The sequence below is a fragment of the Oryctolagus cuniculus genome, chromosome 14 (assembly GCF_964237555.1).
Source record: "Oryctolagus cuniculus chromosome 14, mOryCun1.1, whole genome shotgun sequence".
NCBI classification, from domain to species: Eukaryota; Metazoa; Chordata; class Mammalia; order Lagomorpha; family Leporidae; genus Oryctolagus; species Oryctolagus cuniculus.
Genome location: NC_091445.1, coordinates 76,843,367 through 76,857,358, shown reverse-complemented (window position 1 = coordinate 76,857,358; position 13,992 = coordinate 76,843,367). Strand labels below are relative to the sequence as shown.

At 47.2% G+C, this 13,992-nt stretch overlaps 1 protein-coding gene across 3 annotated transcripts in view; it reads left to right on the top strand.

The window, feature by feature from the left end:
* ANKRD55 (ankyrin repeat domain 55) overlaps positions 1–13,607 on the top strand; it is a 118,042-nt gene extending 104,435 nt beyond the window's left edge. For 2 of the 3 annotated variants that reach the window (XM_051853443.2, XM_051853445.2), the window contains 3 exons: positions 163–827; positions 8,863–8,955; positions 9,898–10,231. In XM_051853443.2, the coding sequence (XP_051709403.2) occupies positions 163–827; positions 8,863–8,955; positions 9,898–10,181 (1,042 nt within the window). In that variant the 3' untranslated portion in view covers positions 10,182–10,231. Of the gene's footprint in view, positions 1–162; positions 828–8,862; positions 8,956–9,897; positions 10,232–12,709 lie in introns of those variants that run through there. The other variant, XM_051853444.2, reaches the window with a different exon arrangement.
* Positions 13,608–13,992: the final 385 nt, after the last annotated feature.

The window sequence follows — 13,992 nt, the reverse complement described above, 5'->3', positions numbered from 1 at the left end:
CCAGCACCTCGGATGTGAGCGGGCTTCGGGAGCATCCCTGCTGGATCTCAGACCCGGCCATCAAGCGGCCGGAATTGGGGGGTGGGGCTGCTCTTTTGGTCCGTGCTGTGGGCTCCACTTCCCATCCTCACGTACTCCTCTTGTGCTTTTCTGTTCCCACAGAGCAGAGCCCCCTCAACCCCTGCCCCCCCAGAACAGCAGGCCGCAGAAGAAGGAGGGACGTCTCGGCGTGCTCAACCAAATCTTCTGCAAAAACAAGAAAGAAGAGCACAGAGCTCCCCCGAAGGAGCAGGGCCGGGACCGGCACAGGGGAGAGGACTCCTCGGAAGTCGATGACATCATCACCACCTTCGACAGCATCGTGGATACCAACTGCCCAGGGCAGCCTGGCGACCAGGTGGCTGTGGTCGACTTTAAGAAGAGGACCTCTGAGAATTCAAAATATCTCTTGCCGGAAAAGAAACCTCTGGCCTGCAAGGGGCTGCCACCAATCAGAACACAGAGTCTCCCACCCATCACCCTGGGCAATAACTTCCTGACTGCCTCCCATGGGGCCACTTCCCACGCTGGCCTGAGCCCAGGCACTCAGCCGATGGCCCAGCGATCTCAGAAAAGCCGAAGCGAACAGGACCTGCTGAATAACAGAACCGGCTGCCAGGCGGTGCAGGATGGCCCGTGGGGTGGTGATTCTAATCAGGCGTCCTCCTGCAAAGCTTGGACCCTGTCTTCTTCAGATAAGCTGCTAGACAGACTGCTCACAGCCCGGCCTGGTCACCAGGAGGTCTCGGGGCCACCACATCTTCCGCATCGACCCAGTCCGACAGCAGGTAATGTCCGCGGTCTCCCCTCCTCCACTCCCCTCCATCCCCGCAGGCTCTGCACAGGAGATGATTCCTGCCATTCTAGGCTGGGAGCTTGAGGCACAGCAGCCCGGAGGGCAAGGTGAGAGTCACATGGGGGGATTGGGGCCTCCTTTTCCCCAAGGAGATTTCCAAACTCCGGAAGCATTCTCTTTGCCCACCCCAAGAGCAGTCATCAAGTGAAAGAATGTGCTTTCTCATCCTTCTAGCAAAAACCTGGGCCGTCTGCTGGCCTGCAGCAGGAATGCTAGTATTCCCAGGGGCGCCGATTCTTAACAGCGGCGAAATCACCCACCCACGGGAATGATTTTTCCCGGTGATTATCTATTTTGAAAGCAGGCATTCAATCTCTACCCTACATCTCCCGAGGAGGGAGGAGGGGAGATGGGAACGCGCTGTTTGTGTCTATGTGGAAAGATGTCTCAAGTCTCAACAGCCTAAGCAAAAGGGTTACATGGTGAGTCTCCCTCCTGCCTTGTCTGTCCCCCACCTACCCAACCTCCCTCACCCAAAGCCACCAGCTCCTGCCTTGTCTGTCCCCCACCTACCCAGCCTCCCTCACCCAAAGCCACCAGCGTCTGTTTCTAATCCTTCCAGAGATGTTTTACACAATATATCCCTATCTGCATTTATATACATGAAATACGTATAGATTCCCCACCCACCCATTTATAAGCAGTTGTCCCACTAAAGAGTTTATTTTTCCTGAACAGCCCTTGGATCATTCCGATGCACGCCAAAGGTTAAGAATCATTGCTCTAAAGCAGAGACTGAAATACAGCTCCCAGCATACGTTCAGGACCACATTACCTTTGTTTGTTTGTAGGTGGATTGGCGGCATTTAAAAATCACAACCTTTTTTGTAAAAATCTAAAATATTAGCAGCTCTTCATAAATTGAAAAATCTGGCAGCATCAAACCCAAAAACCCATGAGGCATGAATGGGCTGGATCCGAGTAGCTGCTGTCCTGCTGGACGCCAGGTGGAAGCCACAGAGCCCAGGTTCATGGAGTCCACACCACTTCTTGGCATCGCACTGCGCAGAATCAGATCTCCCTAACCACTGTCTCCGTTGCTGTTTTTGCTTTTGGTAGGATAAAGAGAAGAAATATATATTTCTTCAGTCTTCATTTCTATCAAAAGTAGGCAAAATGTAAGACCCAAGAGGGCAGTGTGGTTTTCAACAAGTGGGGAAGAGGCACATATCTTTCAGAAGGCAGAGCGGTCTTTCAGGTTTGGGATGCTCTCTGCTCTCACTGACATGCGCTGTTGCCTGAAGCCCTCCAGGCAGGATATGGCTCTGCTGGTGGGCAGTGACAGCCGGGAAGCTCGGGATAAAAACGGATGAGCACACTGAGGCTATTTCCTGGTATCTGAAGAAAGCGCCACGGGAGCATTTGGCTACTAATGTCTGCATTTCTCCGACAGGAGCCTGAGGAAGGCAACACACGGGTCTGCCACCTTTTGACAGTGTCGTGGTCTCCAAGGCCTCAATTCAGCTTGCTCTGCAGTTAGTCCTGTCTTGGCCAAGCAAATGCCTTCTTTCTAGAAAATTCTTTGGAACATTTGAAAACATTGTTCTTCTTCTCTACCAAGGATAACCTTGGGATGTCTCTTTTGTATCGGTTAGGATTGGGTTCCACTGCCTGTAATAGAAACCACAGTGGCTTAAGTAACAGAAGTTTATTGCTTTCTTAGGAAAGAATCCTATAGTAGGCACTTCCCAGACACTTGGTACCTCCATGACCACCAAGGAAATGGGCTCCTCCCACCTGTGTGCGCCACAGCCCAACACGTGCCTTCAATCCTCCAGGGCACTTCACATTCAGTGGCTGGTGGAATGGGAAAAAGGAAGTAGACAGTAGAATCTGCTCCCGTTAAGTCATCTGCCCTTGTCCCACACGTTAATCCTATCCTTGAAAAAGCTTGGGAATTAAAGTGTTTTAGGCGGGCACATTGCTGTCCACCCAAAGTTGGATTTCTGTTTCCAAGGGAGAAGAGAAAGTAGATAGTAAAGAGCAAGTAGAGTCTGCTGCAGGTGCCTTCCAAAAATGTCTGCATTATTGGAAATAAAGGAAAGACTATAAATGTGGTTTGGGGATTTGTTCAGTACCCAACCAAACAGCAAAAAAGAAGGGAAACTCGCCAAGAAAATCTTGAGAAATTAGCTATGCCTATGCCAAAGCATTTTTTTCATTCAATTAATGTTTTTGAGTGCTTATTAAAGTAGGAGCCATACTAGACAACTGAGTCATGACAGAATAAATCTCCCATGACTCATCAGCCTATAATGATGGTTAAGGGATATAGATTTTCTAAAATGACTTTTAGTTGACATTATTCTCATGTTTAGATACAAATTGAATAGATTTTCAGATGGAAAGACCTTTGTCTGACAACCACTCATTGAATGATGATTGAGTGTTTATCGTATAATTTGTCACGACATAGTGTGCATCAGCAGTTAAGTGAGGGATTCTAAAGTTGTACTGTCTGGATTGAAATCTGGCTCTGCTACTTCCTCACAGTCACTTCATCTCTTGGAGCCTCATCTTGGAAAAAAAAAAAAATGGGATGAAATACCTAACTCATAGGGTTGCACATAACTGTTAACATCAAAGGAGTTGAAAGGACAGTGACCTACACATAGTATTATTTACTCCTGTGCACACACATTTTTTTCCTATTGTCTGATCATAGGCTAATCACTGTATCATAGAGAAAAATCTGCAGGCGGCCTTTGCTTTAAAGAAAGTTTAAATGTGTCGATCGGCTGCCTCTCCTCCCAGGCTCCACTCTAGCTGAGAACTACACTTCCCAGGCTCCCTTGCCGCGTGCCTTTTGGCTAGTAGGGGACAGAAGTTTAGAAGCTGGACAAAGGGGGAAAAGAGCAGTCCTTCCTATGGCATCGGTAACAGGCTCTGTCTCCTCCCAGCGCCCTCCACACAGCCCCTCCCTCTGTGGCACTGGCTTCCATCGGTGTCTGGGCTTTGGCAATGCCAGTTCCTCCCATTATCTTCCCAGCCTAGGGGTGGCTGCCTCTGTGGGCCATGGATCCTCTCTGGATCGTTCATTCACCTTGCGCTTTCTTTGAGTTCTCAGATTTTCCATCACCTGTAAAACCAGGTTTCTGCATGGAGTTCCCTCTGCAGGAGTGACCTAGAGAGCTCCCTGTCTCCCCGAATGAACTCTGAAAGACAAAGCAAGAAACAGGTCTGTGTGGGCCACAATGTCCTTACACTGTGCCTCCAGGGACTGGGACCCTATTGTCTGATGGGGCCCTTTCCAGTTACAATTCTTTGGGGCTGGAAAAGCTAACTGATTTGCCTAGTCTTACAGGTAATTAGTGACTATTCAGAACTTGAACCCAGATTTCCTCGATAGGAAGCCATCACCATGACAACAGGTTTCTTTCTTTAAAAATCTCTAAGTCCTATTTGTCAATATGATTGCCAGTTGTCTACGATGCCGTTTTCTTATAAATTACATTCTCCCCCCCCCCAAATAAAAACATGTCTCTGCCTTACGATCTTTATTTGTGACATTTTTAACCCAATTTGATATGCTGTTTTGGAACTACTTCACTGCACTTGAAACCTTTCGCTTATTTGGTTTAGATTGCTGGTCTAAGATGGTTAAACCTAGGGGATGTCTCCACTGAGCATACGTAACTTTCCTGTGAAAGCTTAAAGTAGGAAAGCAATTGGATACTATAAATCACACCTCTGTGCTACTGCCCTGAACTTGGAAAGTCCCTTTCTCTTTGGATTTTCTCTTTTCCTGCCCCACGTTGAGTAGAAATGATATTGGCTCGCAGCACTACTGTCTGAATTCCGGGCATCCGCTATCCTCTGCTGACATCAGCAACACTCCCTGAGCATTTGGCTGTAATGATTACTGCTTAACATTTATTGAGACCTGTCAGTGGGCTAGATGTAGAGCGATGGGGAATGAGGCACTTATCCTAATGAGTTGGAATCTGGAGCACATCAGCTTAATTCATTGCAAGCAAGCTTTCAGAGAAAATGGAACAGAAAGCCTTGTGGTGTTTTCTGCTAGCCTGGTTATTTATAAGCCGTCGCAAGAGAAAAAAAAAGTGCTCACTTCCTTTCCCCTTTAAGAGAGAACTTCCCTCTTCAGAGTATTCTCAGCCATCCCAGCAACAATGCTCTCTGTGGCCTGTCCTCAAAGATCAAATCAACCTGGTTGAGAATGAGGAAGAACGACAGGTATTTGGGACTTACTGGGATCGCAGTCCAGAGACAAGAAAGTCAAGTCACCTTGAATGGGTGCTCCGAGGATCTACAAGATGGTGGCTGTCTCCATGACATCAGCTGCAAGGAAGGTGTTAATTGCATCTGTTTCTCAAAAAGTTGTGATTCGTGCAGCAAGAGTGTACAAGGAAGGGATCAGGCAGTCTCTGCAAGCAACGGAGAAGACTCTTGACATGTTAAAAAAAAAAAAAAAAAGCTAGTGAATTTAATTATTTAATTCCAGAAATTGCAGTTCACCCATTCCCAGTTCCAGAAATTGCTATTCAGATAGGTGTGTGCAGATGTCTCAGCTCAACATCTCAGCTCTCGGGCTGGAGTTGTGGCACAGAAGGTTAAGCTCTGCCTGCAACACCTGCGTCCCAAATGAGCACCTATTCAGCTTCCAGCTGCTCCACTTCTGATCCAGCTCCCTGCTGATGTGCCTGGGAAAGCAATGGAAGATGGCCCAAGTGCTTGGGCCCCTGCACCCACGTGGGAGACCTGGATGGAGTTCTAGGCTCTTGGTTTTAGCCTGGCTCAGCCCCAGCCATTACAGCCATTTGGGGAGTGAACAGGCAGATGGAAGATCTCTTTGTCTCTCCCGATCTCTCTCTCTGCAACTCTGCCTTTAAAATAACTTAATTAACCTTTAAAAAAAATCCCAGCCCAAAAATTTAGTAGTGGATGCACCGCAGTTGAATGGTTTGGCTGTGAATGAGCCTGTGGAGGGACCTCCCTTGTGAGGGCCCTGTACCCCAGCCACTCCACTCGATCCTCCCTCCCAGACAGGCTGCATAGGTCCCATCCTGTGACTCCTCTCTCACACCCAGCAGGGGCTTTGCATCTTTCAAAAGCCAAATTCCTTAACTGGGAACCCAAAGCCCTTAGGCCTTGATCTGGCTTCACTTCCTATTCTCAGCTTCTGTGTCTTCGCTCTCAAAAGCCCAACCCCACCCCCACTCTCCTTCACCATTCCTTGAATTTCTTTCAGTTCCTTGAAAACCCGATCCCTTCTCACTGACTTCTTCTTTGCCCATGTTATTGTTTTAGCTTCTCTGTGCTACGTGCGTGCGTGACCGATTCCTATAATCTTTTTTTTTTTTTTTTTTTTGACAGGCAGAGTGGACAGTGAGAGAGAGACAGAGAGAGAAAGGTCTTCCTTTGCCGTTGGTTCACCCTCCAATGGCCGCCGCTGCAGCCGGCGCACCGCGCTGATCCGATGGCAGGAGCCAGGATCCAGGTGCTTTTCCTGGTCTCCCATGGGGTGCAGGGCCCAAGCACCTGGGCCATCCTCCACTGCACTCCCTGGCCATAGCAGAGAGCTGGCCTGGAAGAGGGGCAACCGGGACAGAATCCGGCGCCCCGACCGGGACTAGAACCCGGTGTGCCGGCGCCGCAAGGTGGAGGATTAGCCTATTGAGCCATGGCGCCGGCTCGATTCCTATAATCTTTTAAGAACTAGCTTGAAATCCCCCTCAGTCTTTCTCAGTAGCTCACCTGGTGTGCACTTCGCTTTCCACGACAATGCAGGAGAGGACTTTTTATTCCCATTTTGCAGATGAAGACATGGAAACTTAAGTTCACCAAGCTAGCGAGGAATCAGCCAAGCCAACTTGTAAGCAAGGTCAATGTGATTCAAGAGCAGCTCTACATCTGGGGATGCTTCTGTCCTCTTCAATGGCCTCACCTACTCCCACATCACTACTCATGAGTTTAAAATTGCAAGTTTCCTGTCTCTCATCCCACATACACTGTAAGCCCTTGCCATCTCTCTGTCTGTGAGCCCTGGAGTCTGCAATACAGCAGGTGCCCAATAGATGATTGCCAAAGATCGCTATTCATTACTGGTATTAATTTTTGTTGAACGCTGGTTCCTTCATGTAACTATGAAAATCTTTCCTGCCCTTTTATTTTAGGACAGTGGTCCCCAACCCTGTCGCTGTAGGCTGGAGACTCCCTATTGGTACCTGCAGCACAAATAAGAGAGCTTTGGGCTGTGCACAACTCCACCCTATTCCTCACAAACCAAGGGAAATGCCTCTTTGGAATGAACTTGAACCTTCACGCCATCTCTGAAGTCACTTCCCACCTTCTCTGCCGACTTCTCCCATCTAACAGTATTGCTTTGACTGCTAGGGAAGCACGATAGTGTGGGTCAGACACTGTAGCACGGGTTGGAGTGTAGGCTCTGGAAATTTCCAGCATGTGACCTTTATCACATTGAAGAACTCCTCCAAGCCACAGGACCCTTCTTTATAAAAGGAGGAAGATAACAGTATCTGTCTCACAAAGGAAGGGGGTGTTCAGGGTTGAATGAGAATATGCCTGCAGCATTTGGCCCAGGCCCTAACGACAGTAAGTGTTCAATAAACATTATCTACAATTACCATTATCTCATCTCCTGGTTTTTACGGATTTCTGCTCCAGTGTTCTTGCGAGTTTTCATGTAATTCTATCTAGAAATGCTTTCTTTATAAACAATGGCTCCTGAAGTTAAAATACATGCTGAAAGGTCCACCAGGGAGGCTGCAAACGTTGCTGAAGCCCCATCAAACACCACTGCCTCGATGGCTGCCCTCGATTTACCTAAATAGAAACCAGGTGGATCTTGGCAAGTGCTTTGGTTGACTGGCTCATTGATTTTTGCCTCCCCCAACCCATTGCGCTAAGGACTGCATTGTCCAAAGCAAAGTCTCTTAAAATCCATGAGAATTGCTGTAGTGACTTGAACACCTTCTCAGGAGACCATCAGGCAAAAAATTAAAGTCTCTTTTTTGCGAATGTTTATTGAGTGCTTCGCCCTATAAGTTAAATGCTTTCCACTCATCCTCCAACTTAATCTTCTTCATAACTGGAAAAGGCTGAATTATTTTCACCTTTTTATATAGGAAGGTATTGAGGCTTAGAGAGGTGCTATCATTTGTCCAAGGTCATACAGCTGAAAAAGGGGGAAGCAGAGAAGCAAGGACCCAGACTCCTACTCATTATGTCATTCAGCCAACCCGTGAAATGGACTTAAATCACCTTCCTGTCCTCCCTCCTATCTTCAGAGATCTGAAACATGCATCTCCTGTAATCGGTAGTGTGTTGATGAATGCTTGAGTAAAATTAGTGCTTGCTGATTTCCATGGTATAAACGCTTCCACCGCGGGCAATGCAGAACACCAGAGTGACGCCAACCAGCTCACGAAATTCCCTAAATGGGATCTTCAGCTCTCAAGAGCAGGCCCAGCTGGAGGACACCACTGCTTACAGTGCATACAGGATTTCACCTGAGGCCGGGCAGTCAGCGTCTAACCGGACTGCGCTAGTGAACGACCAGGGAGCAGATACAGTTGTGCGCCTCACCCTGCCCCCTGGAGATTCTGATCCATTGAGCAGGGTGTGCGCAGGGCAGAAGCAATTACCTGAAAGCTCAGATAACTCCTCTGGGATTTAGGATTCAGGAACACTGCTCTAGACAGAGAGCTCCTATTCACGCTCCGTTCATTCATCAGATTTGGTGAATATGTATATTCTATCTCTCCAACTTTTATGACATGACAAACTATAACATTTTATTGAAACTGGTTTGTTCACAAGCGATTTCTGGTACCTTGTCCTTTTCATTTATAGCAGTAAAAATCGTTGCTATTGTTAACACCTTAAATTCCGTCCTAAAAATCTGTATGATTCTGTTATCCATTGCATGTTATGGTTTGCTCTTGTGTGAGTCTCAAATAAATGACGAAAACATGTCCTTTTCTCAGGACAAAATTTTCAGCATCTCTCCCCAAACCGACCCAAAATCAGGGAGCTTCCCTTCACTCGGAACAACCTGGCTCCTCTACCAGACCAAAAATGTAAGTGCTATGAGTCGGCTTCAGCTTTATTTACCAACGTTAATAACCCCTAGATGCAACTAAATGTTATTTCATATTGCTTTTGTTACCGGAGAAATGCAGGGTTCTGTCTTCGCGCAAGAAAGAATTCAGGCGTGAGACAGAGTAGTGGAAAGTAAAATAGCGAGGTTTATTAGGGAAGGGACATCCGTAAGGACGGATGGGCACCTCTCCAGACAGGACCTGGGAGAGAGTGCAGTCGCTCGGACTGAGGGGTGGGGAGGAGCGAGGTTACATGGTTGAGTGAAGAGAGTACACCTGGCCAGACCAGGCGGGTGGCTCAGCCGAGAGGCAGAGGGCTGAGCGCGCAGTCCGGTTGATGCCAGGGGTTTTTAAGGAGATGGGTCTTGCTTCCCCACCTCTGCTCCTCTTGGAACAAAGGGCTTTTTGGATGTAAATAGAAAAACTTTTGAGTTTTCCCTTGAAGGTCTGAAATAAAGGACTTTATGGATGCAAATGTTAAGAAGCTCCTCCCTGAGTTTTCCCTCCTCCTGAAACAAAGGACTCTCTGGATGCAAATGTTATCAAACCGGAGGAAGGTGGGCAGGACCCCCTAGAGGTGTTTGAAATGCCGATCCTGGGCTGCACCAGGAGACTGTGGAAGATTTGTCAGGCAGAAGGGGTGGGGACTCCCCACCTGGCAGGTTACCAGGTAGAAGGGGGCAGGGCAGGATGCGAATACCCGGCTGCCCCTGAAACATTGTCAGGAGGACTTTGAGAGGTAGGCGCATATGCTGGACATATGGCCTGCCACACACACATAAGCTCATATCTAACTTTCCTACTTAACACTTTCACTTTTCAAGAGATTGTAAGGCACCAAAACTTGGAAATTATGGGAAAATAGAGACAACCTTTAAATTGTTATACAATTTGGTAATGCTTATTTAAAAAAACAAACAGGGCCAGCACTGTGGTGCAGCGGGTTAACGCTCTGGCCTGAAGCACCGGCATCCCATATGGGCACCAGTTCAAGACCTGGCTGCTCCACTTCCAATCCAGCTCTCTGCTGTGGCCTGGGAAAGCAGTGGAAGATGGCCCAAGTCCTTGGGTCCCTGCACCTGCGTAGGAGACCCGGAAGAAGCTCCTGGCTTCAGATCGGCGCAGCTCTGGCCAATTGGGGAGTGAACCATCGGATGGAAGACCTCTCTCTCTCTCTCTCTCTCTCTGCCTCTCCTCCTCTCTGAGTAACTAACAAATAAATAAATCTAAAAAAAAAAAAGAAAAGAAAAAAAAAGAATACTCTGGTCAGAAATTTTTGTGTTTGAACTATTAAAAAATAACAGTTTATTTCTCTATGTATCATTTAATAACTTTAAGAGGGTGTCTTGGTTGGCGCCGCGGCTCACTAGGCTAATCCTCCGCCTTGCGGCGCCAGCACACCAGGTTCTAGTCCCAGTCGGGGTGCCGGCTTCTGTCCCGGTTGCCCCTCTTCCAGGCCAGCTCTCTGCTGTGGCCAGGGAGTGCAGTGGAGGATGGCCCAAGTGCTTGGGCCCTGCACCCCATGGGAGACCAGGAGAAGTACCTGGCTCCTGCCATCGGATCAGCGCAGTGCGCCGGCCGCGGCGGCCATTGGAGGGTGAACCAACAGCAGAGGAAGGCCTTTCTCTCTGTCTCTCTCTCTCACTGTCCACTCTGCCTGTCAAAAAAAAAAAAAAAAAAAAAAAGAGGGTGTCTTAAAAATTCTTCCCTCAGGAGCAAGGTTTTTTGTTTTTTTGTTTTTTTTTTTTTTTGCCTACAGATTAAGACACCTGATTCCCAGCTCTGGCTTCGGGACTCCAGCTTCCCGCAATAATGGCACAACTAGTTGGGTTTCTGCCACCCACATGGGAGACCTCGATTTGGAGCCCAGCTATTGCAGTCATTTGGATGAGCCGTCTCTTCCTGCCTCTCAAATAAATTAATTTTATTATTTTTATTATTTTTATTTGAAAGGCAGAGTTACAGAGTGGCAGAAGCAGAGAGAGAGAGAGAGAATCTTCCATCCGCTGGTTCATTCCCCATATGATTACAATGGCCAGAGCTGTGCAGAACTGAAGCCAGGAGCCAGGAGCTTCTTCTGGGTTTCCCATGTGGGTGCAGGGACCCAAGGACTTGGGCCATCTTCTACTGCTTTCCCAGGCCATAGCAGAGCTGGATCAGAAGTGGAGCAGCTGGGACTAGAACCAGTGCCCATATGGGATGCTGGCTATGTCACAGCGCCAGCCCCTAAAATTTTATAAAAATGAACAGTTCTCCTAAGCCTGGCCTCTTGCCTGGTTTCCTTGCCCTGTGGGACAGTCAGAAATGTGCACTTTCTCCGTGCTCATGGTGCAGGCCTTCCTGAGCAGGAAGGAGAAGCTGTTTCTCAGGAGTACTTTTGATATTATTGATTTACTTCATAATATTTTATACAAAAAACCTCTCATAATCATAATATTCATATATTCTGTTGTGCCAGTGATCTTCAAATTGAATGGCCACAAGTATTACCTGGGGTGCTTGTTACAAGTATTCTTGGGCCCAATACCCTGAGATTCTAAAGTCATATATTCTCACTGAGACAAGGTCTATGACTATTGCTATTATTCCCATTGTACAGATGGGAAAACTGAGTTCAGAAAAGGTTACATGACTTCTACAACCTTACTTGGCTAGTAAGTAGCAGAGCCAGGGAAAAAAAGTATAGGATACTGAGTCAGCTGCCTCATAAAACAAGCCAGATTGTCATTTCTTGTCATTTCCTGCCACCTTTTTCTTCCTATTCCACCCACGCAGCTGATCTGGGAGCTGACCTAACTATTTCTGACGAGCTCCTTCACCTTTCTGTTTGTGTGTTATTTCCTTCACTTTGGCTATTACGGTAGTGCCAGCCCAATAAGATTGGGAGAATTCCGTAAGAGCACACACATAAAACACTGTGCATGCTATTTGGGTAGGGTACATAGGCTATATATCTGTTCTCTCCCAGTTTAGAGTTGGAAGGGTACCAAGAGAAAATTCTGGAACTGTGGAGTCTTTTTGCATATAGAAAACTACAGTGGGATGATTTGTCCAAAAACAGTACCAGAAACCTACACCTCTTCCTGGACGGAAAAGTCCCTCTGCACTCGCTGACTTGTGTGAAATGACAGTTTTGGATGGCAGCCTTTTTATCAGTGAATCAGTTTCAAGCCTGAATCTGTGCTTAAGCAGAACTGTAGCCACAAAGGCATGTGGTTAAGGACAGAGTCACTCGGTCTCGCATCTTGGTGAGGCTTGGGGAAGCCAAGGACACTTTTCTCTGGCACAGCCTGGGAGCTTTGCTTTTCCTGATGACGTTGCCTTCCGGGAGAGAAGGGAAGATAAGGATCTTTGATCAACACAGCCCTACTTAAAAGCAATCCAAGACCACACAGTGCTTTTCCTTTTGCATCAAAGCCCGGAATGAATGTCTTGGGGCTTGTGTAGAGTCTTGTGCTGACTTGACCCATCCCCAGCTACTCTGCCAGGCATGCGCGGCCCAGTCGCCTTGCTATCCAACTTGATGCAATCTTGTGTTTGTAGGTCCTTGAGATTCCTGTCTGCATGTGATAAGCCTGAGCAGATCTGTCTCCACAGGTTTCCTCCAGAGCCCTGCTGTCACCAAGACAAGCCCTTTAGGGTTAGGAATAGCGCCGCGGACTTGGCGCCATTCCTCCTGAGGCTCTGCGAGAGGCAGACCTTGAGAGTTTCACTTTCCATTCTTTCTCCCCAGTTCTATCTGGAGAACCGCTCCGGACAAACCGAGTGCTTCCTGCTATTCCAAGTCACCGGGGACACGGCACACGCGCTGGAGAGAGTGAGCACCCTGACAGTCTCACTGATGATGGAAACTAGCCCGGGCAACCAACTGGAGTGTAGAGTATATAGATATAGATATATAGATATAGATGTATATTTTTCCCAACTCCCAAAGGATGAGCTTATTCTAGTTTGTAAGAACAGAGACTAATTTAGTAAGCTGTGTTCTTCAAGCCACTCACAGTTTTCTGACTCAGAATTCTTTATTTCCAAAAAAAGATACTGTCTACAAAGGCACTTAGGATCTCTGAATGTGCATGTGTTGTAAGTCTGTGAGTTCCTGTGACCCCTAGCTGCCCAGAGTAGCGGAATATGGGAGCAGTGTTAAGATTAGCAGGTAACACACCCATGTCCCACAACAGAGTACCTGGGTTCAGTTCCCACCTCTGGCTTCTGACTCCAGCTCTCTGCTAATGCAGACCCTGGGAGGCACCGGTGATGGCATAAGTATTGGGTTCCTGCTGCCCGTGTGAGAGACCTGGATTGTGTTCATTGCCATAGTCAATGTAGGCATTTGGAGAGAGAGCCGGCAAATGAGAGTTTGCTCTCACTCTTCCCCCTTCTCTTTTTGTTTTCCCCTCTCTCTCTTTGCCTCCCTCAGTCCCTCTCCCTGTATCTGTCCCTCTCTACATTTTCTCTCTGGCTCTCAAGTAAACTTTTTAAATTAAATATATTCATATATCTGCTAATAGGAAGGCTTAGCTGTATTTGATTTGCTTTAAGGCATGTTTGATGTTTGCTTTGTTTGGTGGATGATTTTATGTTTTTTAAAAAATGTATACATTGCTGAATAAAAAATAACTGAACTAAAAGACACATCGCGGATTTGTCCGTCACGTTCATTGCGATTCCACTTGGGACTAACAAAACTTAATTAAAATTAAAGTGATCAGTTCCTGTAATCAGTCACACTTTATGGCTTTTAAAAGAACAATCTTTGAGAAAATGTTTTCTAGCCTTATCAGGTCCTGGCTACAACCCAAGTCACTTGACAATGTTTATGTCTCTTTGTGATGACTTCCAACTGCTGTTGTTTGCAGCTGTGATTGATCGGTCCAACAGTGAGAAGGTCATGTGAATTGGAAAGAGCTGCATCCTGGCCTAACAGAATTGAACTGGCATCTCTCACGCGTTCCTCAAATACTCGACATATTTAAAAAGTCTTTTCATTTCATTCCAAAATAACAGTCTCTACCT